Here is a 24124-nt window from a genome sequence, read left to right on the forward strand (position 1 = left end):
GAAATAAGCACTGAAATTTGTGTGAGTATTAGATCTATATTCATCGGACCAAAGAAAGATCTGTTCATTGGACCAGAGATAGTCATTCCTTGGCAGGTGTGTTCTTCACGACCGACTGTCGCTGTTAAATACATCTGAATCACCTTATTTTTCCTAAACCATTTCCGGCTGACTGAATCTTTCAGCTTTTATTATGAATTGATACAGGCATAAGTTATCAGTGTTATTAATCATCATTCAAAAATGTAAAATACTAGTACATATTTAACAGGTCATGAAATTTCAATCTCCTCAGTAGGAAAAAAAGACAAATTATATTGTGGAGGTTTTAATACAATTTCCTTTCAAACTATATCAGTTTTTGACAATGTGGCCAGCTATTGACAAGACTTAGTCGTGACTTTTCTTGAAAAGGTCTGTTTTTACCTCAAGCGCTTGATGATAGGGGTCGAGAAAAAGACACTTTTCAGACTGGTACTAAAACTGATCTCACTAAACCAACCCACACTTGTGGTCAATGTATTATATATATACCTGTATGTTCCCAAACAGGTAAAAATGTGCCAGGTACAGGTAATTAAAGTGGGCATACCCGACAGACTTTCAGGAATGTCGTGTTTAGTTTTCCATACCTGAATGATAACGGATGGGAGTGTAATTGACTCATACCAAAGATAGGGAAATGATTGCCTCACCATAATAACACAACATCTTCTAAGAATCCAGGCCAGAAAATTCCTTTTCATTTTTATGATAAACATCTGCATTTTAGTCCTATTTTACAAAATTTTGGGACAAACCATTGTTGTGTATAAGCATATTATGCTCTCTCTTTTTTTTTTTTTTTTTATACATAATTGAAATTCGAGAGGAATTGGAATTCTGATAAAATCTTCAATCGTTTCAGATGGTTTTTTTTTATAAAATTTAAAGGTACAAGAATTTCTTTTAAAAATCTGCTGTTACGTACGTAAATGAAGGTAATTAAGAAAAAAATGTTGGATGTAATACGTACCTTCAAATATATAAATATTACTGTTATTGCCGCATTAATTATCTCTGACCTTGGTAAACCCAGTCTACCAATATCCAGGTAATACATGCAAGTTCGTCATTATCTACATATAAAGGTAAAACACCAGGTGAAATATTCAGACTGAGGTACGACTTGACAGGTTAATTACCGAATATCACAAATGTCTGACATATCATTATAATATCTAATAACCCCAGACTCAGGTGTATGTATTACATCTTTTTTATTTAACCAATGTCCTTTATCATTTCCACGTACTTCTAATACAAATCACCTGTGCATATATTACCTTGAATTAACAAATTCAATTTTATATTAAATCACCTATACCACCTAGTTATCTTTATAAATAACACCTACATAACTCTGATATCATTCCAATTATCTGTGTACCTGGTGAAATACCTGTAAAACACATGTATGATATCACCAATAAACAATCTGTACCTGGACGGTTTCCATTTCACTTTGAACCTGCTTGTACCTTTGTCATTAGCTAACTGTACATCCATCTTGATTTATGTATGTATTGTATGAATCAATACATAAATCAAAGATTTTCTTTCAATTAGTATTCCCAAATGTCCCCTAGCCTACCACTATCTGTGTATTTCCTCCTCTATCTAAGTCTATCATTACACATCTGCTTTGGTTTGTTCACCTTTCTCTCATTTTCTAGGAAGAAATCTAACTTGATAAAATACCCAGCAAATAAATCAGCCATCCCCAGGGAAACCTCTTCAATAATTCATCCTTTCTTCCATCTCTCCATTTCTTCATTCCATTGTCATCATCGCCTCTTCCACATCTATTTACCTATTTATATCTAATCATCACATTTTGTGAATGTAATTGAATTATGAGAAAATTTAAGAGAGTAAATATATGGATTTATAGTGCTATTTAAATTCATGTATTCCTCACTTCTAATTCCAATGTTGAAAATTACTTATTAAACCTATGAAAAATGTTACCTGAAGGAGCAGTTATGATATACTCGAATGTTTATTTTGTATATTATGTTTTTTTAAAACATACCATCAAGATAACCTTCTGTTACTGTTAGTAGTGAAAGGTCAACCCTTGCCTGGAAATCATATATATATAACAATGGCTGTTTATCAGGGACAGGTAAGACAGCCAGTAGATAATGTAGGTACAGGTATGCTCATTAATCAGTTTGACAGATATATTACTATTGTCCAGGGGAAACTCACCTGATTGACAGGTAGATGTGATTCTACTTAACTGTGTCATTAATGGTCAAGCACACCTGAAAACTCAGGTGTTCCTAATGTCATTATGGATACAGTCTTAATTGAGTAACCTCTGACCAATGGTCAGTAATGCTGTGTCATTTGTTACTTTGACAACAGGAATTGGAGTCCTGTCTGGCTTCCGACGACTTTACAATGTAATGTTTCATCTCGTTCGTCTTGTGTAGCCAAAAACACCGGTTGTCAATGTCATCCGACATTAATTAAATTGTCATTATTTTTCGGAATACTTCCTGTAAAATCAATTAAATTTAAACTGAATTTGATTGTTAATTTTAATTCTTCTGTTATTTAAAAACCATAGAAGTTATAAAGCAATGTACTTACAGTGTGTTTGAGGAATTCCAGTAAATTGGGGGCAGTCTTCTGCCACTATCCACGAATGAAACCATTGACATCGCCAGAGGAAGCAAAACCACTACATATTGTAACAGCCAAGGCATCTTCCATACATGGCCGGGTAGTCCCAAACATTGGGTCATTGTACAACTTTATAAACACCCGTCGTATTGCTCATGTACCAGCTCCTATCTCCATAGTAAACACACTGACGTATTCCAAAAAAAATCCCGATTACATGTTTCACACCGTAAAAACTTCGGAGAAAAATCAGCACAAAATTTGTCACCTGAGTATATGGTGAAATATATCGGCTATAATAGCTCTGCTTTAGTTGTTAAGATAGCTAACTCACACATGGCTGTTTTAAAGCTATAGCAGACGTGCTCTCTCTCTTACACTGGCATAGTGAAACTAGCACACACGTTCTGTACTGAGCAGACCTGCTGAAATCAACAACCGAAGGGAAACCGAGGTCACATGACCAACACACCGGTGGGGTGCCGAATGGGGTTCAATCGACGTCTGCAGGTTTTGCGCTTCGTATGACAGCTTTAAAGTCCGTTCCTGTATTTTACGTCTCTGTTTCAATGAATGGGAATGCTTTGTATGATATACAGATAGACACTTTACACCGAGAGGAGTTAATCCCTTTGATATGCCGGTGGGGTTTAGCGATATCAAAACACTGGCTAATCTCAGGTATGCTGAAGAACAGTGGGGCATTAATTACAGGTAAACACAAAGCATTTCCTGTCCCCGTACTCATTAGTCCCTATTCATCCCTTCGGTATATTGTCACCTGGCACACTTCACTACTTATATATGTAACTCACTACATAGGTACACCTCAACATAAAATGTTCAAATACTAGTTGTTTGACATAAATGTTACACCCGTATTTTAAATCTAAGGATTCTCTGTTTAAATAATAAAAATAGTGTAATCAGTCAAAATACATACATTGTATTTTTTGAAACAACAACAACAAAACTTTAACAATAAAGTTGTACATTGTGCTAAATGGAATCACTTTACAACAATGTAACATAATTATTATCATTTAACAAATCTTTACATCCTTATATGGTTAAGCCAATTAAGGTTATTATCTGTAAAAAAAAAGTAAAAGTAGAAAATTTAAATAAGTTTGAAAAGTTATGAATATTAAAATGAATTTTAGACTTTAAATCTAATTACTATGATTATTCTTACTGACCTAACTCGAAAAAAAAAACAAGTCGGATCTGAGTAAGAATTATATTTCCTAATTTTGGATTTAGTGTCCATATTTATATCATCAATATATCACAGATTTGTCTACAGTGCTCCAGCATTACATTGATTGATCTCGGCAATGGGAACGAATTAAGCCAAGTGTCATATTGAAAATTACGCTTTCAGACCTTCACTGGGAATTCAAATACTCCATTTACACTCGAATGTCCTGCGATAGTGAAGGGTGTCCATTTGTACTGGCTGGTCGTATCAGGGTAATGATCCGAGACCAGGAGCTTGGTTTCAAGCAGGTGAAACTACAGGACGAGCTTTTGACGTTTATTTCATTTCACCAAATAACAAATGTAAAAACAGTGGTGATAAGGTCTCTATTAATTGGGGCTATCTGTATCAATTTAGAGGGAACTAGCAAGAAAAATGTATTCATCATTTATCCATGAACTAACCTCACATTTAGCCGACGCAAATGTGATCCCCAACTCCGATATCAGACTTCCCATTTCCATGAAATACTCCTTAAAATTAGTCATAGAGCTCTCATCAGTTTAATGAAATTTTAACTGTCGGACAAGAAAAATTGTTGAAAAAGTTTTGTTACTCCTCTTCCTGAATATAAAGAATATTTCACTTAAATAAGTTAATCTAATATAAAAGTTAATCATTTTTGTGTAAGTGAAAAGGAAAAATAGAGATATATTTTGAACAGAATAAAATAAATACAAAAGAAAATAATGAGCTAAAAACAATAATTATATGCCAGTGTATGAGTGATTCATTGAAATATATATCAAATCTTTATTTCTAATTACTTACAACTATTCAAAATGATGGACACTTCATAAAGTTAATTACATACTTTTGTACCTGAGTTTAAAATGTGTCAATTCACAGCGACAGGAAGAAAGGGGAGACAAACCCTACCTATTTACCTACTGTCACCTGTACAGGTTTTATAATCCATTTTAACTAGAAACAATTTAAATAGTAAAGTCTTCATTTATATATTGCATTATAACATAAGGCAAATCTACGTCATCAAATTCAAAGAGAAATAAACTTAATTTGAGAGAAACTGTGAACTATTTTGTTACCGAGATTGTAAATCTCTACCACAACAAAAAAGATTCAGAAATCCATTTATTTTTTTACCTTATCTCGCATCCAATAATATTTGATGACTTCCAGACAAATAGGCTTACACAATTTATTTTTTTTGTTAAGTTTTTACAGACAGGAGTAATGTGATGTCCCTATATATACACTGGTGTGGGATAAAATCTATACAGACCAAGATAAACCAGCTTATCAGTGAAATTCTAGTAAAACTTAACCAATTTGATTGAGTAAGAAACCTGTGGCGGAAGAAGAACCAAAGCCAGGGGTCGATAGAGGTCAGAGGTCATAGTGTCTGTCTGTCCATAAATATTCCTGTGGTGTTAGATTACATAACAGATGGTAAAAGTCCCCAAGTAATAAAGGACAGAGTTTATGTGCTGCAGAAAGAAATTACTGACTCGGGAGTCCTTTAAGGGCTCATAAACCTTCCTTTTCATTCAACAAAAATAAAGGATTATGTCAAAACTGTTTTGTTCAATGTGGCTAAGTATGGGATGGTCTACCTCTTTGGAGCTGGTTTTGAGCTATTTATTTTTTTCCCTTGTAACATAAGGGAATTACACAGCTCACATTATATTTAACGTAAATCTCCCAGATTTTGAATGTGAAATTACACTCTGTCTAAAAAATCCTCACATACACGCTTTTCATCGTTAGCATCTGTCATATTTCCGTTCTACTCCCTTTGTAAAACATTTGTAAAAGGGAGTCCTCTAATTTTGTCGTCCGCTTTGTAAATGCATTTTATTTTCTAGCTGTAAAATTTTCACCTGAACACTTTAGACGGAGTACAATGGAGAGATACACTTTTATAGGTACCAATGTCTATGGACCCCTAACATTAACAGGTATAGTGTGTGACATTGATTTAATTCAGGATAAAAATGGCCCAGTTTTATGAGGGGGTAGATCAGTACATGTTGAGAGGGACCCCAGATCGGATGTCAGCACAACAACCTACTCAAATAACTGACAATAAACAGCCAAATATTTAGGAGAGAACTATTCTGGCTATTTTACATTAATGTCTGAAAAAGTCGTTGGGTAAGTTCTATCAGACAAAGTGATAAAGTGTTGGGTAATTTGTGTTCAGGGTGTAATATTTGTGAATTGACGTCTTTGCGCAGGGAATTGACGAAGACCCATAGATAAAACCATAGGTAACACACAAATCATTGTGATCAATGGAGCCGGGGACCTACTCTACACATCTCATGATAATCTCATTATGTAGTGATAATTACTTTCTCATGTCTGCCGAAATTTCTTAAAATTTCCATTTCATGAAAAACGGACAAAGTTTTTTGTAATATGTTTATAAATATATAACACAAAACAATTAATTTTATTTGATTTTATCAAAGGACGAGTCAAGTTTTAATATCTTTTATCAATTTAAAGGCATCGCAAATTGTTTTGTAGATTAATCTCAACAATAAACAAAGTTTTGTGTAAAAATAACAATTGTATAATGACAGCAATTTCCTCGTTATTTCAAAAATTTGAAAATTAAAATATGAAATGCATGACTTTACATATACATAATGCATTTAGTTTGATTTATTAGATATTAGTTGTTTGACAACTTAGAAAAAATGTTATTAAAAAAAATCATAACATGCCCACAATAAAGTGATAATAAATTGCCATAGCAACACCATGAATACATAGCTATTACATAATCATTAATGCTCATGCAGGGTTATACAGAAGCTTGTTTGATAAAAACTCTTTGAGAGAATATTATAATAGAGCTCTAAACACCTCAATGATTGAGACTCCCATATCCCTCTTTTATAAGCATGTAATTTACAAAACTATTCATGTTGTCTTCATTCAATTTCAAACCCCGTATTTTTTCTCCTTAAAATTCACGTTTCTGATATGATCTCAAGAAAACATCTAAATTGATTTTAAGGGAAGAAAAAATTTAATTGAGTATTCTTATTTTCATTTTTATTTGTGTTTGGGAAGCTCAAAATCAAATTCAACTGAAAAGCACAGACTCTTTGAAAAATGCATTATTGGACCAAACATGCAACACTGTAGTATAATGAAATTACTATACCAAAACAACATTCACCACAGCCAGTTGTATTATAACTGCAAGGCATTATCAAGACATAAAATAATTTCTATTGCTTAAAAACAGGAATTCTGTATTTTCTAGAAATGAAATATAGATTAGGATTTCATGCAGTAAAACATTCAGTTTTCAATATGGTTTCTGTTGTGTTAACTGAAAAGCATTCGATAAATGTTCAGCGTTTATTAAATATATTAATTAAATATTTTATTGAATTTAAAATTGAAGCAAAAAAACAGTCATGATATGTGATTAAAGATAAAACCCTGCCCCCAATATTTCAATTACAGTATAAACAAAGGGAGGTAACAAAAATGTTGAAAAAATGATTTTGATGATCTGACCTAAACGAGTTAATCCTGATCTTGAAAAAAAGAAATATATGAAAAGATTACAATTTCTGAAACATTGTTGGTCTACTGGGACCACTTCAATGCTATCATAAAAGGGAACTTTTCTAGAAAATTTGATTTATTACATGCAACAAATAACTATCATCTGTTATAATAAAGTTGTGGTAAGTAGACCCGATGGGCATCTACAGACTTGCAAACTTAGAGAGATTTTTGACCTGTTTAAAGCAACCCCCTGTACTTATATATAAACCACATTCAGATAAACTCCAAAGCAACCCCCTGTACTGGTAAACCACATTCAGAGAGACTCCAAAGCAACCCCCTGTAATGGTAAACCAACTTCAGATAGACTCCAAAGCAACCTCCTGTAATGGTAAACCAACTTCAGAGAGACTCCAAAGCAACCCCCTGTACTGGTAAACCACATTCAGAGAGACTCCAAAGCAACCCCCTGTACTGGTAAACCACATTCAGAGAGACTCCAAAGCAACCCCCTGTACTGGTAAACCACATTCAGAGAGACTCCAAAGCAACCCCCTGTAATGGTAAACCACATTCAGAGAGACTCCAAAGCAACCCCCTGTAATGGTAAACCAACTTCAGAGAGACTCCAAAGCAACCCCCTGTACTGGTAAACCACATTCAGAGAGACTCCAAAGCAACCCCCTGTAATGGTAAACCACATTCAGAGAGACTCCAAAGCAACCCCCTGTAATGGTAAACCACATTCAGAGAGACTCCAAAGCAACCCCCTGTAATGGTAAACCACATTCAGAGAGACTCCAAAGCAACCCCCTGTAATGGTAAACCACATTCAGAGAGACTCCAAAGCAACCCCCTGTACTGGTAAACCACATTCAGAGAGACTCCAAAGCAACCCCCTGTAATGGTAAACCACATTCAGAGAGACTCCAAAGCAACCCCCTGTAATGGTAAACCACATTCAGAGAGACTCCAAAGCAACCCCCTGTAATGGTAAACTACATTCAGAGAGACTCCAAAGCAACCCCCTGTAATGGTAAACTACATTCAGAGAGACTCCAAACCAACCACCTGTAATGGTTAAAACCAACTTCAGAGAAACTCCAAATTTGTTAACCATCTTCGAGACTCTGAAGCAAACTCTTTTACAAAAGACCATCTCCAGACTGTTCTGAGAAACAATTCCAAATTAGGAGATGTGCAGTACACACAGATTACTAGTAAATATGATTGGTGTCTCCAGACAGGTAATTTTGTTTTGGCCAGACACAAAAAACAAAGAAGAGTTTGAGATAATATAGGTAGTGGCGTAAAACACGTGGTAATTAAGTAGCGTTAAAAACTGATTATAAACGACCATATACCTGAACAGAGTGATTTGCGACGGCTTCTTGCAACAACATTTTCTCTCCAATTTCCCATTTTTCTCATTTAAATTGCAATAGGAGAACAATAAAAAGCAACTTTGAGGGTAATTTTGTCCTTCCATTATCCACGATGGACATCCAAGATAACAAATCCTATTGCTTATAGTGGTAAAGCCCAACCACATTCAAGTTAGAAGTGGGCTAATTTTGTCTTCACGACGTGATCCTGAATCCATATAAAATGCTTTCATTAATCTGATTTTGCCTACCCCAATCGGATTTCAGTGATTCGTGAGATCCGTTGTCGGGTTATGGCCGTCCGGTCTGCTATATGTCCATTGTTTGTAATCCCTGTTTGTGACCTTACGAATGAACATGAAACCTATACAGTTCCTTAATGAAAAATCTGTTCAGTAATTAGCCCCCGTCTCTCGTCAAAGACAGTGAATAAAATATGCACTTCTTGGTCATACGACAGTAACTATGACCAGAAGCTAATCATAAATGTAAAACACTGAAATAATTTCGACAAGACCTTTATAAAATTTCTTGACTTTCACATTTTTTACACAAGAACCCAGTTTTAAAATTCATCAATTTCCTTTGGTAAAGTAATTAAAATAAAATGCTCATTTGGATAGTGTCACATGATTCTGTAATGACAGACTGTCAAATTGTGAAAACTAATGCAAAGGTTATTTTGAGGTCAAAAGGAGAATGAAGTAGGGGAACAAAGGGAGATAATTTGGAGTCACAGGGCAAATTTTAACAGGTTACACACATCAATTATGGCCAATGACAGAAATACATTTCCTTTCCTCATGATATTAATGGTCTGTATGCACTTGCAGTGCAAGTTTTCGTCTATTAGACACGGCTACAACTGATGGACCCAGCTGCTAATTACAATTCAACTACAAAATTCACGGTCTGATTGAGATTCGATCATAACAAAATACAATGTTTTATAAATTGTAGTAACCCGCTGCTGGTTATTTTTCATGTTTATAGGTATATAAGCTTGGAGTCATAGGTTGTTTTTCAAAATATGATGAAATTATCAAAATGTTTCAATAAATTTTTCATTATAACTTGGTAGGGTAGTTGATTTAAAAAGGACGTAAAACTGAACAATGACAGAAATGCCCCAGAAGTAGAGAATGGTTATTTTCATATCTCACATAAACTGTTTAATGAAAATCACTGAAATCTGATGGAAATGATCATTGTAACCAGTCCCTTGGGGACAGTCCCCTCTAATCCCCTATGGCCTCCTACAGGGTCTCTGAAATCGCAGCATAATCATCTGTATAATAATAATATGGCCCCATGCAAGGGACTGACCATTGGCTATTTCAGATCAACAATCCCCTGGAGTGTCCGCAGTATCAAGTGACCATTCATATCCATTATCAGTAGTACAGATTATGCATGTTTAATATCTTATGACTGTTATTGCTTGGTAATCTCTTGTTCATTTTTAATCAATATCTATAATCATTGATGAATAGCTCCCACTATTGTACTCTTGTCCACCACAAAATAGGTCAAGCTTATGAAACACAAAGCGAAATTTTCTAATTGATATTATTTTTCAAATTACAACTAGAAATTAATATTTTCAACTTCAGGACAAATCCTTTTTAAATCCAGAGCAAATTACTTATCTCTTTCCAGAGATATTGTTAGATAAATTATGTTTATATTACTGATAAAGTTGACGAGGCTTGATACATCTAACCTGCTTTGTTGTATGTTAATATGTTAATTACCAGGTGGATCAGGTTTCTACCAGCAGAGACTTTGGGGATTGTAATTAAAATCATAGCATGGAGTTTCTGCTACAACACTGTATCAACAACTGTTCAATGATTCAACATACACTAGGTATGTGTACAAGTTTTTTGTGTAACACCTTTCCCAAACCAAAAAAAAAATATAATAAATAATAGATAAATAAAGCTAAAATTTCATAAAACAAAGACATCTTAAAGTTGTAATGCTTTGATACTTTAGAAATGTCCTTTAAAGTTGCACCTTTTATTACACAGCCACTGAACCAGATTTTATTTTCAAGCATAAATTCATTTTCTTTGAACAATTTAAAAAAAAAACCAACAACATTGTCTTTGTTATTGCTGGAGACTCATTGAAATTCAGTAACTGGACACTGGTCAGTCTCTGCTGACTCACTAAGGACATGGCCTGTCCAAGACAGGTACTAGTTATATCTATTTATACCCTAATTGACCAGTAAATGATCCTAATTTTGATCATTACTCTGAATGTAGAACAAGTGTTGGGAGTGTGTACTTTACCCCTCCTATACTGGACACAGCCACAACTGCTGTGAGACTGTTAGGGGTCAGTATCTGATCCACACAAGTCCAGCAGCTGGAGCAGGATCACCCCCTGTACAGTGACAAGTGGACTGCCATCAGTAGGTAATTACAGGCCTGGTAGGACTCCACTCTGACCACTTAGGAACAGTTAGTGGTGAATGGTCCCATGGCAGGGACTAGTGACTCTAGGAAACAATCCCTCTATCCTACAAACCCTTTTGTCTGTACCCACAACACATGTTATGTTACATGCCAATGTTTGTGTACATACAATATATAAAACCAATTTGGACTGTCACCAGTCTCTAGAATATCAAAAGTATAAGTAAAATTGAGCTCTATAATTTTGATTTCCAGGTTATATCTGATTCTCGACCCTAATTTTCAAACTAGGGGGAGATAATCTACATGTAGTATTATAATTCAGATTGGCAATTTTTCACACAAACTGATGGCCATACAGTTTAACGAAATCACTACAGATACCAAATATATAAATCAACAATTAAGATCAAGTAGAACTACATGTATAAGTATATATTGCAGAGTTGATACAATAATTCCTGCACACTATGTAGATAGTATTGTATAACACAGGAATATATTTGGCACATTACATTACTGACCAAGGTCATAACAAAATATTTACATTTGCTCTGCATTTTCCTACTGACACAATGCTAAGAGGCAGTTGTCACCATACGCCTATAACACCCAGTGCCTCAGGCTGTAACACCCAGTGGGTCATGTGACATTAAAAAAGGCGGGATTTTTTGTGTTGGTTTAGTTTTTTTTAAAGTTGACGAAAATAGTAAGACAATGTATATATTTTTTAAAGTTGACGAAAATAGTAAGACAATGTAAATATAAGTATTGAACTGTGGGAACGGGTTCCCATGCCATTTGCCCACCATACATCTTGCTGCCATATCGACTATATGAACATTAAAACCACTGTTCATTACTTAAATATATCACTTCAACTTAATACAGGAATATGTGTGTAAACCTATCAATGGGTAACACACTATCTTAACGGCGGATATATAGGTGTGGAAAGAAATTTAAAATGAAAGTGTTTAGGTCAGAAATGTACATTTATTTTCTCATTCTCAATGACTTCTTTCACAGTGAGTAAAACCAGAGTATACCAGTGATAGTATGATCCATCAATCATGACTAGGACAGAGTGTATGTGTACTGGGGGATGCTCCCCCTCCCCGGGACTCACGATTGATGTCACACAGGTTATCAGGAAGCTATCACCAAGAAAAAACTGCAAGGTGTCTATTGGGGAGATGGAGCTGTTATATTGATATCATTAATCAGAGTTTATCAGGGTGGGGAATGGTTGGCATCTCTGACTGAGAAGAGGGGTTCAGTTGGCCATAGGCAAACCATTAGTGCTAATAGTCCTTCACTAACACAGTAAACATCACATATAGGGGAAAGATTCCTTACAATCCCAGCCAAAGAGTATTCTAAGTGTTATGTTGTCATTGAACCCAGTACATTGTTTTCTCAGTGGTAGCCTCTGTTGAAACACTTTCCCTTAACGTTGATGAAGACTGATATCTTGTTATTCCTATCAACTTTAAGGCAGAAGAAAAAAATCTGTGGCTGACAGGAAGTAAATCAACATTCTGTTGACAGTAAGTAGAAGTCAACTTATTGTTGACAAGAAGTGGAAATCAAGTTTCTGTTGACAGGAAGTGGAAAACAAATTTCTGTTGACAGGAAGTGGTAATAAAATTCCTGTCGACAGGAAGTGGAAAACAACTTTCTGTTGACAGGAAGTAGATATAAACTTTCTGTTGACAGGAAGTGGAAATCAACTTTTGTTGACAGGAAGTAGATATCAACTTTCTGGAAACAGAAAGTGGAAACACATCCACACCATATTGACCACTGGAGAATAGAAACAAATGCTCACCACTTTGACAGATATGAAGTGGAATAAGCAAGGGAGTAGAAACATTGACAGGAAGTCATACTGACAGGAATCTAAACCCTTGTTACATTTAGAGTTAGTCTTACCTTCTATATAAAGCAACACAGGAAGTTGCTGTTAGCCTCTCATTAACTGGAGGGTTCAGCCAGGAACAAAAAGTGAAAAGTACCGTCTTGAATGTCCCACAAACTAAACAAGAATACTCGCCAATGCAATTAAGCTTATCTTATCAAATAATTAACTGACAAACAGAATCCCTGATAAGTTTTGGTTTACTAAAATGTCTACCAGGCCGACCTAGACATCCAGAGAGGCCACGGCTCCAGGAGGTATTTGGTTCACCAAACAGCATGTATTTATAGTGCGCATGTGAGATGTCTCAGCAGGAAAGTGGCTTAGTTATAAAAAATTATAAAAAGATGAAGACAGTGACAGAACATGGTTTCCTGATACGGCTATCCCATACCAGCTGTCTAATGTTTGGAGAGGAAATTTCACAGATGATTTCAGAAACAGGAAATGTACAATTTCTTAATTTGACCAATTAACTTAACACTGGGGTGTTAATTCCAGCGGAATATTTGAAATAAAAGACTAAACTTTGAAAGAAAAATGCAATTAAGTTTAACATGCTTGATTATTTTTAACAAGTAGATGATTTGTAGAAATATTGGCTTCTTATCATGTATAATGGGCAGTGGATCCGGGTGTTCTTTTTGGGATAAACTTAGAGAAGTTATGAAGAGTAATAGGAATGCATTAGGTAAGAGTACAAATGCTTGGATGTGAAATTTGTTAAATGAACAGATAACAAATCACTCTCACAGCAATAGAAAGACAGCTGCTGATAGCATAGACATTCATCCCCAGACGTCTTACGGGAGTTTGAAGACAATTACCATGCAAGGAGACCTCTTCATCATTTCTTTAACATACATTTAAAACTGTTCAGATTTTGAAAATAAATCCAAGTGTTATAGCATGGTCGTGTTTAGAACTGAACATTACACAGTTGTCAGCACCAAAGTATTGTTTCAGGAAACAATTAACCAAATTGATTAAAGAAATATTTTTTGAAATTAAATTGACCATGCATGCTTTCAAATATATATAACAGAAATAAAGCGATGTACACATCCTACATCTGTGGAGTGTAATATTTGAATCCAATGATTAGTCCTCAGTAACACATTATCTAAAAGATGGAGGGCAATTTATACAGAAACGAGTTACTGTAGTGCAGCCTAGAATATTAAGCTGGATTTGGAAACTGAATGGAAATTCCAAATCTGAACACATCTATGATTTAACACCTGGTCAAGGAATCTATGTATACCTATTGCACCTGATCAGGGAAGCCATACTGCTCCATCTAAACAATTCCTCACAACCATATCAATTTTGGGAGCTCCACAAACACAAAACAGCATTTGGTGGAATGTTGGAATTGTTCCAATTACATTAATTTGTTCCAAATTTTCTTCCCACATCTTGTGGTAATGCTAAATGTCTGCGTAATTCCAGTTTATTTACTTAAATATCAACATGTCTATGTTGAACCCTGGAGTCTGGTACAGTGTAAGACAATGGTGTAAATAATCAGACGTTGGCAGTCATCCTTTCACAGATTTCTAACACTTACCATGGATACACTAATCTTTCTGTACCTTTTACTTTTGCCAAAACCCTTAACTGTGTTTTACCATGGATCTCATCCATGGGTACTCAATGCAAAGCATGGAAGCTCTATAAACACATACACATCGTAAATATTCTCAAGTTGATGTAGTGACATGTCAGTGCGTACAGAAGCTCCTACATGACTGTGTTTCTCGTACAGAAGCTCCTACATGACTGTGTTTCTCGTATGGAAGCTCCTACATGACTGTGTTTCTCATACAGAAGCTCCTACATGACTGTGTTTCTGGTACAGAAGCTCCTACATGACTGTGTTTCTCGTACAGAAGCTCCGACATGACTGTGTTTCTGGTACAGAAGCTCCTACATGACTGTTTCTCCAGTTATTGGTTGGGTTAGATTCTGGCATAATATACAGATTCTATGCAAGTTTTGAAAGAAAAATTTAAAACAAAAATTGAAGATTTGAATCGATGTCTCCAGTTTCATTGTACGAAGTATGGAAACCTGCAAAGGATGTGATCTAAAATACATTTTTCCAAACGATTTCAAACAAGGTTTTGTGTCCAAATTCCCAAACTTACATCTCGTCAACTTCCACATTTTAAATATATACATTTGTAAATCTAAATATCTCTGTAAATATATGATTTAATGTAATTAATTAATTAATACTGGATCAATTAACAAATATTAATTGTTTAATTTGATCAACTATATCCTTCATAATTACTATTTTTCACAATATTTAGTTTCCCTATGCATTGCACTACACTGTAGCTACGAGATACTTCATTGTCGCTGTCCAATGTATCGTGGCTGTTTTTCCTCCGTGGAATTGCCCACTGCTACGGACACTGCTGGTCACTACTTGTAGATGGTGTTGATCTAGTGATTTTGTTGATATGGACTGGACATGCGATAGTTAGAATTGATGGTTAGGGATGATATTGGCAAGCAACGATAGTCAATGTATGATGATGGTTAGTGATGTGCTCCGTCCCTAATATAATTACTCGTTTTCATTTCTGCAGTGGACATGTCCATCTGTATGTGGCCCATTTTCATTAGTATGGTAAAAATCAATTTCCCTGTTAATATGTGATTCTAAATTTCCAGTGTCCAGATGGCGCTGTGTTTGTCTTCTGGTCAACTGGTGATATGTCTCCACTTCTGACCAGTGATATCCAACACTTTACCAGTGATGCCTGTACTTGACCACTAAGTCCACCACTTTTCAGTGTGATGCCTGTACTTGACCACTAAGTCCACCACTTTTCAGTATAAGCCTGGCACCAGTTATCAATTTGATCATACCCCTCCTTTAGGTAGACAATCAGGAATATATATGAAGAGGGCAGGAGGGGAGGAACAAGAAGAGATAGTTCTCTGGGTCTATCATCAAGAATATGAAGAAGAAAAGAAGAATTCGTAGACAGAAATGGAGGCCTATGATTATTTCCCACAATTCAGTTCCTGCAGGAATTATCTAAACCTATCCCACAATTCAGTTCTTGCAGGAATGATCTAGACGTATCCCACAATTCAGTTCTTGCAAGAATAATCTAGAACTATATCTGGACTTATCCCACAATGCACTTCTTGTAAGGATGATTTAGGCAAATACCACCATTCAGTATTTGCAGGTATGATTTAGACCTATCCCACAAATCAGTTCTAACAGGACTGATCTAGGTTTTAACCCCACACCTCAGTGCTTGCAGGATTTGGGCTTAATTCCACAATGATGGAGGCCTATAAAGATCATACATGTTTTCTGTCAATATATCCAATGTCACCTTGGAACGTGCCTCGTCCCTGAAGATGAGGAGTTGACAATGATGAGGAGTTGACAATGTTATCACTGGTTCAGCTGGACACCAGTATGTTTTACTGGCTATTAAGTGCTGTCTTTCCCAACACCACATCCTCGTACAATATCCTTTTACATCGCTACATTTCCCGACGGCCATTTTTGTTTGTTTATCCTCTGTATACAATGTATCATAATATCCCCATTTCCGTTGCTGGTTTATGATGCTATTTCAGCTTTTTGTGTCGTGTAAGAGTGGTAAACATGAGACATAAATGTAAGACAATGTCATATATAGACATTGTTACACCATTATTATGGTTAGCAACTAAATGTACAGCTATTAGGTTTTGGTATTATCTTGTTTTTCTGCTTTTTAGAGTATAACACAGTACCAATTTTAAGAGCATGTAAAAGACGTTCCCATTACACAAGTCAGGAATATCTTCAGGCTGGCTATACTGTCGTGGATTCATGGTGGATTTCCATTATAAGCATCCTGTACCATTGTATATTTGTAATGCTCTCTCAGTCAAATACGGAATTTTTGTGTTCGGAGTTTTATTTCTTTCCACTAATATAGTTTATAGCTGTGTATTGTCCTTATTGATCATTTTAATCTGTGTTTTTAGCGGTAGATGGGTTTAACGTCTCTGTCTTGTTGTTGTGTCGCTGGTTTACGTTCTGTTCCGTCACGTCTTTCACTGATTACCTGAAGTATGTCGTTAGATGACGAGACAAATTGATACCGCGCCTGACAATGATATACTGACATATAAAGTGTCTCGATCCATGACAATTAAAGTGTTGGCGCAGACAAAAACTGTCGGTCTTGTCCGTGTTGGCTTTACGGCTGCCACAGTGAAAGTGGCCATGCCATCAGGGAATGTGGCAATGCAGGATGTACAGCTTTCTTATTCGAAAACCAATTAAGAGTTTTATTGAAAATTATTGAATAACTTTCACAGTGACAAAAAAACACACCCTGTCACCTGGTGCCATGAATAAACTTGGTATACAATGATTTTGAGTTTAAATTTAGATCAATACCGATGGAATCATAGACTTCCATTGCAAGTCTTGGGGCATTTTATTGCCCAAAATAAATGATCTTAGTGCCATTCCCCGCTGTGTAATGCTTCACTTATAACAGAAGGTAAGTGAGAATTATTAGGAAAAGAACCAATAATTTTGATTATTTGGAACTTTGACTAGTTCACTTAACTATGAGGAATGATTTTCTCTGTAAAATGATTACTGGTATCTCAAACAAGTTGCCTCTAAATGATAGCAAAACTACATACAGCGGTAAATTTTATTAAATATTGATGGTTGATATGGATGTTATATAATATAACAGTTTAATATCAAATAACATGTATAAGGTGACGTAATCATTGAAGGAATATTGATTCTTAAACTTTTTCAAACAGGAAATTCAATGGTTTAGATATAAAATATATTTTGCAATATCTAGCTTTTGTTTCTTACTTGTTGTTTACTGAACAGAAATCAATTTGTACATATCAGTGTGGAGGGGTTACGCTTGGTCTGGGTCACAAGGTTTCACTGAACACTATTTGTGATAAACCGTTCTTTACCATGATTTCCAGTCCTTGTGAAACATTTCTGCATATGACGGTGTGAATATCGGTGTTTGTGTGATCTGAGCGGTTCACCGCGACTTGTAAGTGTCAGTCAGACCAGACAGGACCAAATGGATCCCTGAAATGTACATGACGAGGAGCAAGGCTTCCAGGCTAGCGTGTGGTTATACTGTCGCGTTCCTCGTATCACAATGTCTCCGACACCTCTCCCGCGCCATTACATGGCTCTAACGGAGCCATGCATACTTCATAAACACGAGGAATTATGGTCTTAAAATTATAATCCTCATCATTGATAATAACATGCTGTCATAAACTAGGCGAATACAAAAATCGTGTGAGTTTTTTCAAGTAAAGTAGCTGTATGTCAAGTATCAAGCGTTCTGAAACATGTCTGTATCTCCAGAAGCACTCTAGAAAATGTGCACGGTTCTGTTCCGTGAATCAGATGTTAAATGATCAGTAATACATTTATCATTTTGCTTGATTGATCTATCAAGTACTCTGATTATGAGAAGCCCTGTCAAACGGAAACGGCAATGACTGCAATATAGATTATGACACGAGTAGAATTCGCCATGGCCAGAAAACTTCGGAGAAGAAATACCCTATGGTGATATCAGACTTCCAAACACTGTCATACATCATTGTCTAAAATCATTTTGGCAAAATTGAGACAACTCCTCATTTTTTAAATTCTTCCTCATTTACACCAGCAGCGGTGTAGCATTTTGGGGTAATTGAGCAGACAGCTTTCAGCTCTTCTCTGCTATTGTCAGTTGACATACACATGAGCTTCTTGAACATTATTTATTTTCTTAAGAAAAAATGGAAATATCTGTTAGAGAAGTTAACATTACTGGTAATTTTTTTGTCAAATTAAAACAACTCTTGGGATGTCTAAGCAAGGGTTTCTCAGAGTTAAAGAGAAAATTTATGATACCATCATTTCTTTCAGTGTGATTAATGTAGAATATGACTTATATATTATCTGTTGAGACTGAAATCAACAAAAGTAGACTTTAGACAGATGGTGTATATTTGAAGATCAGACATTCAACAGAATTTGATGATGGGACACATAACTTCTATGTCACATGAAAAAGTTTGGAGAAATGGCATACAGAACTGCTTCGACATGACACCAGAAAATTGGACATTAGAAGCAACTTGGAGATGTGACATAGGAAATAGGATATGTTCAAGCCCAAATTGGAGAAGAGAAACAAAACACCACTTGGATACAGGAAATGAAATACTAAAAGATTTCCGTAGCACGAATTCCCAAAGAAAACCATTCAACTTTTCTTCCATTTCAAAGTGTTCAAACAGAACCAAATTTCTTTGAAGACAGAATTCAACAAATTACCTTTAAATTCACGTGAGACCTACAGTGAACTTTGACCTGGAAAGCTTGCCTGCTTCAACTTGCATTAATGAGGCAATACAATTTTAATAAAAATGCATCATATGAAAGTTCTGAAAATACCATATCCTCACAACATTTGCTGTTTAGGTCATAGGGCACCTGTTACTGAGGGGTAAAACCACTGAAGTGACGTCTCAAATAACTGCTCTAGAAATAAACATCACTCAGTTCTATTCCTACAGATTTGTTGATGCTTGTTAAAATAGAAAACATGTGAGCAAACGAAGAAACATGTCTTTTTGATTGAATCAACATTTGTGAGTAATAATTTTCTGCAGCTGTATGAGGAAGCTATGTAATCCCCCTAATGAGTGATGGTTCCTGTACCAGGGCAGGGCTACCATGTCAGTGGGTGTGTCTGTACCAGGGCAGGGCTACCAGTGTCAGTGGGTGTGTCTGTACCAGGGGCAGGGCTACCATGTCAGTGGGGGTGTCTGTACCAGGGCAGGACTACCGTGTCAGTGGGTGTGTCTGTACCAGGGCAGGGCTACCATGTCAGTGGGTGTGTCTGTACCAGGGGAGGGCTACCATGTCAGTGGGGGTGTCTGTACCAGGGCAGGGCTACCGTGTCAGTGGGGGTGTCTGTACCAGGGCAGGGCTACCGTGTCAGTGGGTGTGTCTGTACCAGGGGAGGGTTACCATGTCAGTGGGGGTGTCTGTACCAGGGCAGGACTACCGTGTCAGTGGGGGTGTCTGTACCAGGGCAGGGCTTCCATGTCAGTGAGTGTGTCTGTACCAGGGGAGGGCTACCATGTCAGTGGGGGTGTCTGTACCAGGGGAGGGCTACTGTGTCAGTGGGGGTGTCTGTACCAGGGGGGGGGGGGCTACCATGTCAGTGGGTGTGTCTGTACCAGGGCAGGGCTACCATGTCAGTGGGTGTGTCTGTACCAGGGCAGGGCTACCGTGTCAGTGAGTGTGTCTGTACCAGGGCAGGGCTACCATGTCAGTGGGGGTGTCTGTACCAGGGCAGGGCTACCATGTCAGTGAGTGTGTCTGTGGCAGGGCTACCATGTCAGTGGGTGTGTCTGTACCAGGGCAGGGCTACCATGTCAGTGAGTGTGTCTGTACCAGGGCAGGGCTACCATGTCAGTGGGTGTGTCTGTACCAGGGCAGGGCTACCATGTCAGTGAGTGTGTCTGTACCAGGGCAGGGCTACCATGTCAGTGGGTGTGTCTGTACCAGGGCAGGGCTACCATGTCAGTGGGTGTGTCTGTACCAGGGCAGGGCTACCATGTCAGTGGGTGTGTCTGTACCAGGGCAGGGCTACCATGTCAGTGGGTGTGTCTGTACCAGGGCAGGGCTACCATGTCAGTGAGTGTGTCTGTACCAGGGCAGGGCTACCATGTCAGTGGGTGTGTCTGTACCAGGGAGGGCTACCGTGTCAGTGGGTGTGTCTGTACCACGGCAGGGCTACCATGTCAGTGGGTGTGTCTGTACCAGGGGAGGGCTACCGTGTCAGTGGGGATGTCTGTACCAGGGCAGGACTACCATATAGGTTGGACATTTTTTTTTTTTTTTTTTGGATACCATTATTTTATTCCCCCAGCATTATCAGTATACATGTATATATATATATACTTATAGCTATACCATTAGGTTGGACATCTTATCAATGAATCACAGATTACTCAGTTCATATTGAATCAACATTTTTGAACAATTTTTTTTCTGCAGCTTTGATTCAATAGATTTACGAAAACAAAAAATAAATTTTTGTAACAAGATTTAATGAAGCACACAAATAAAATACCCATCTTAACACTTAAACACCATACCGATCAGGCCATGAGAAAAATTGTTGTGTGTTGGGTATTGAATAGTTGCATTTGCCAATCTGATTATTATTATATAGAAATTCTTGTTTTTAACTAAAAGTCTTACCTCAGTTTTCAAGAGGCGACACTGGTGGACACAACATTCAAAAGTATAAATAGTCTTTCCTACTTTTGAGGGAAATTCTTAAAGGGTCACTGGTGACATTGGGAAGTATACATATATCATTAAATCCTTAAATTAAGGAGGTTTACTAAATATTTTTCTATAAGGATGGAATTTTTGTAAACAGAGAACTATTGATGAGAGACAGATGTAGTATTGCCAGGTAGTAGTGTACAGTGATGGCACCATCTACATCCAACATCTCCAGCTCCGGACCACATAGGAGGAACATATGCTCCTACAGAAAGAAAGCCCTCTCGTCATAGCCTGCCAAGTCCCTGTCTACACACAATATACATGACAGTATCTCCTCCCTAAAGGAGACAGCCATCATTTATTTTGTACATTTTACTTATTTAATTTATGTTACATGTATAGTGACCTGACAGTAATTAGCCTGAATTAACAAGGAACATTGTAAACTTCATCACATTCTTGTGAAAACGACAGTCAATATCAGACCATTAGTTTATTAAATACCTTATGAGTTCTTCAAGATAATCATTAAAATTTTCAGGTGTACAATTTTCAAAAAAATATTGTAAAGTTAGAAATGTTTAAAAGCAAATCCCCTGGTGTACAATTTGTAAGATATAGATATATTAAAGTACAATCGAACTCAGCTAGGTTACCAGCCATGTTTTTTGGTGTTTTTTACAGTAACCATGTTGTAAGAATTTCTCTGTTACTTCTGTAAGATCTATATTTCTCCTACGTATGTGCGAGCCTCTGGGGACAGAAGCTTTCCTTTCCAGTTCGTTCATACAACCTCAGCTCAGAACCATTAATGACTCAATTATCTCTCACATAAAACAACCATTTGTTAGATATATATATTAAAACACAAAGAAACAACATTTGCTTTGAGTATAGTATTTCGGCCCCTCCGAGATTCCCTCCTTTTGATATTGGCACACTGTTTGACAAAAAATAACTGAAAATTATGAAAATATTCGGAAAAGAAAAAAAGGAAGTTCTGTTAGAGGTTCAACAATCTATAATGCTATGTCACCATGAACATTCCGACTTCCCTACAGGGAAATAAATCTGCCGACAATGTATAATTATGTAGCAAGTCTATAAGGGTGTAGATTGCCAGGAATGTATTTTAATGGGCCTCGTTGGCTGTAGAAACGTATGTCTTCTATCGGATCACCAAAAACGTCTATCAATTCACGAAATTACAGAGAATTATAAAAAGTGAAAGACAAAAAAACCACCCTTTATTAGGTAAAAAAGTGCAGCTAGTCACAGCAATACTAAGGTAGTACACTCTCTATTTAACAACAATTTATATCAGGCATGGAGGTCAGGTGACAGAATGTTGTTATGACGATGATGGAACATAAATCGCGGACATGTTAGAGGTGACAGCAGGCATTTGTACAACAAGACCATCATGTCACATCTATCTTCTGATGCAGTGAAAAATGTTCTTGTTTCTCATAAAAAAAAATTAAAATACCTAATGTAGATGTTGTGTTTTATAATTTATAACTTTTGTAGAGTAGAATGCATGACAAAACGTGACACTTATAAATAACATATGCTGTAGGTATGTTGTATCTTTAATTTTGTTAGGATGACCTTGACGAAGATGCATTAAGAGAGGAAAAAGGACCAAGTCAGGACTCGAACTCAGGACCTCCAAACTCTCACTTAACCGAGTGAGCTACTTGGCCAAATGTGTTAACACAATCCAACCAAAGACAATCAGGACCTCCAAACTCTCACTTAACCGAGTGAGCTACTTGGCCAAATGTGTTAACACAATCCAACCAAAGACAATCAGGACCTCCAAACTCTCACTTAACCGAGTGAGCTACTTGGCCAAATGTGTTAACACAATCCAACCAAAGACAATCAGGACCTCCAAACTCTCACTTAACCGAGTGAGCTACTTGGCCAAATGTGTTAACACAATCCAACCAAAGACAATCAGGACCTCCAAACTCTCACTTAACCGAGTGAGCTACTTGGCCAAATGTGTTAACACAATCCAACCAAAGACAATCAGGACCTCCAAACTCTCACTTAACCGAGTGAGCTACTTGGCCAAATGTGTTAACACAATCCAACCAAAGACAATAAGAAGTTTTGGTCAGCATTACTTTTAATTTTACTTTTTTCATAATAATGTGACTTTACATTCTTATTGGTTGTCACTATAACCAGGTAATGACTAGGATTAATATCAATGATGTAACAAACACGTATTGTTTGGATTAAAGTAAAATCTGTTAAGTACCCCAAGTGATGAACCCGATCAACTTAACAGCTGAAGAGACTGCCCATTGTCCACTACTGGTCATTTTATGGGAGCATTTGATATGCTCTTGACCTTTTTGTGGGTCCTACTGGTCAAATTTTACAATTAGATCAGATGTTTAATACCAGATAGAGAAGTTGGAACTCTCCTGTTTATCTTATCAGTGGAGGTAATAAAAGCTTCTCCCTTGATGTTGAGGATGTGTTTGAATTTTATATACACTACGAGTGACAACTGCAGCAATGTAATACAGTTTTATAGATATTCTAGGTGAGGATGACCTCTCTGATGGACCCAGACTGACCTATGGTCAAGGAAAGAAACTCTACACTTTGGGA

The 24124-nt window shown here is 36.7% G+C and overlaps 1 protein-coding gene across 2 annotated transcripts in view; it reads right to left on the minus strand.

The window, feature by feature from the left end:
- The window catches only part of LOC117335640 (ephrin-4-like), a 201170-nt gene that overhangs the window by 65885 nt on the left and 111161 nt on the right, over positions 1 to 24124 (minus strand). The window contains exon 1 of one of the 2 annotated variants that reach the window (XM_033895778.1): positions 2641 to 3097. The exons of the other annotated variant lie outside the window; for it this stretch is intronic. Coding sequence (XP_033751669.1) covers positions 2641 to 2795 — 155 coding nt within the window. The 5' untranslated portion in view covers positions 2796 to 3097. Of the gene's footprint in view, positions 1 to 2640; positions 3098 to 24124 lie in introns of those variants that run through there. 2 annotated transcript variants of the gene reach the window in all.

The sequence above is a fragment of the Pecten maximus genome, chromosome 10 (genome assembly GCF_902652985.1).
Source record: "Pecten maximus chromosome 10, xPecMax1.1, whole genome shotgun sequence".
NCBI classification, from domain to species: domain Eukaryota; kingdom Metazoa; phylum Mollusca; class Bivalvia; order Pectinida; family Pectinidae; genus Pecten; species Pecten maximus.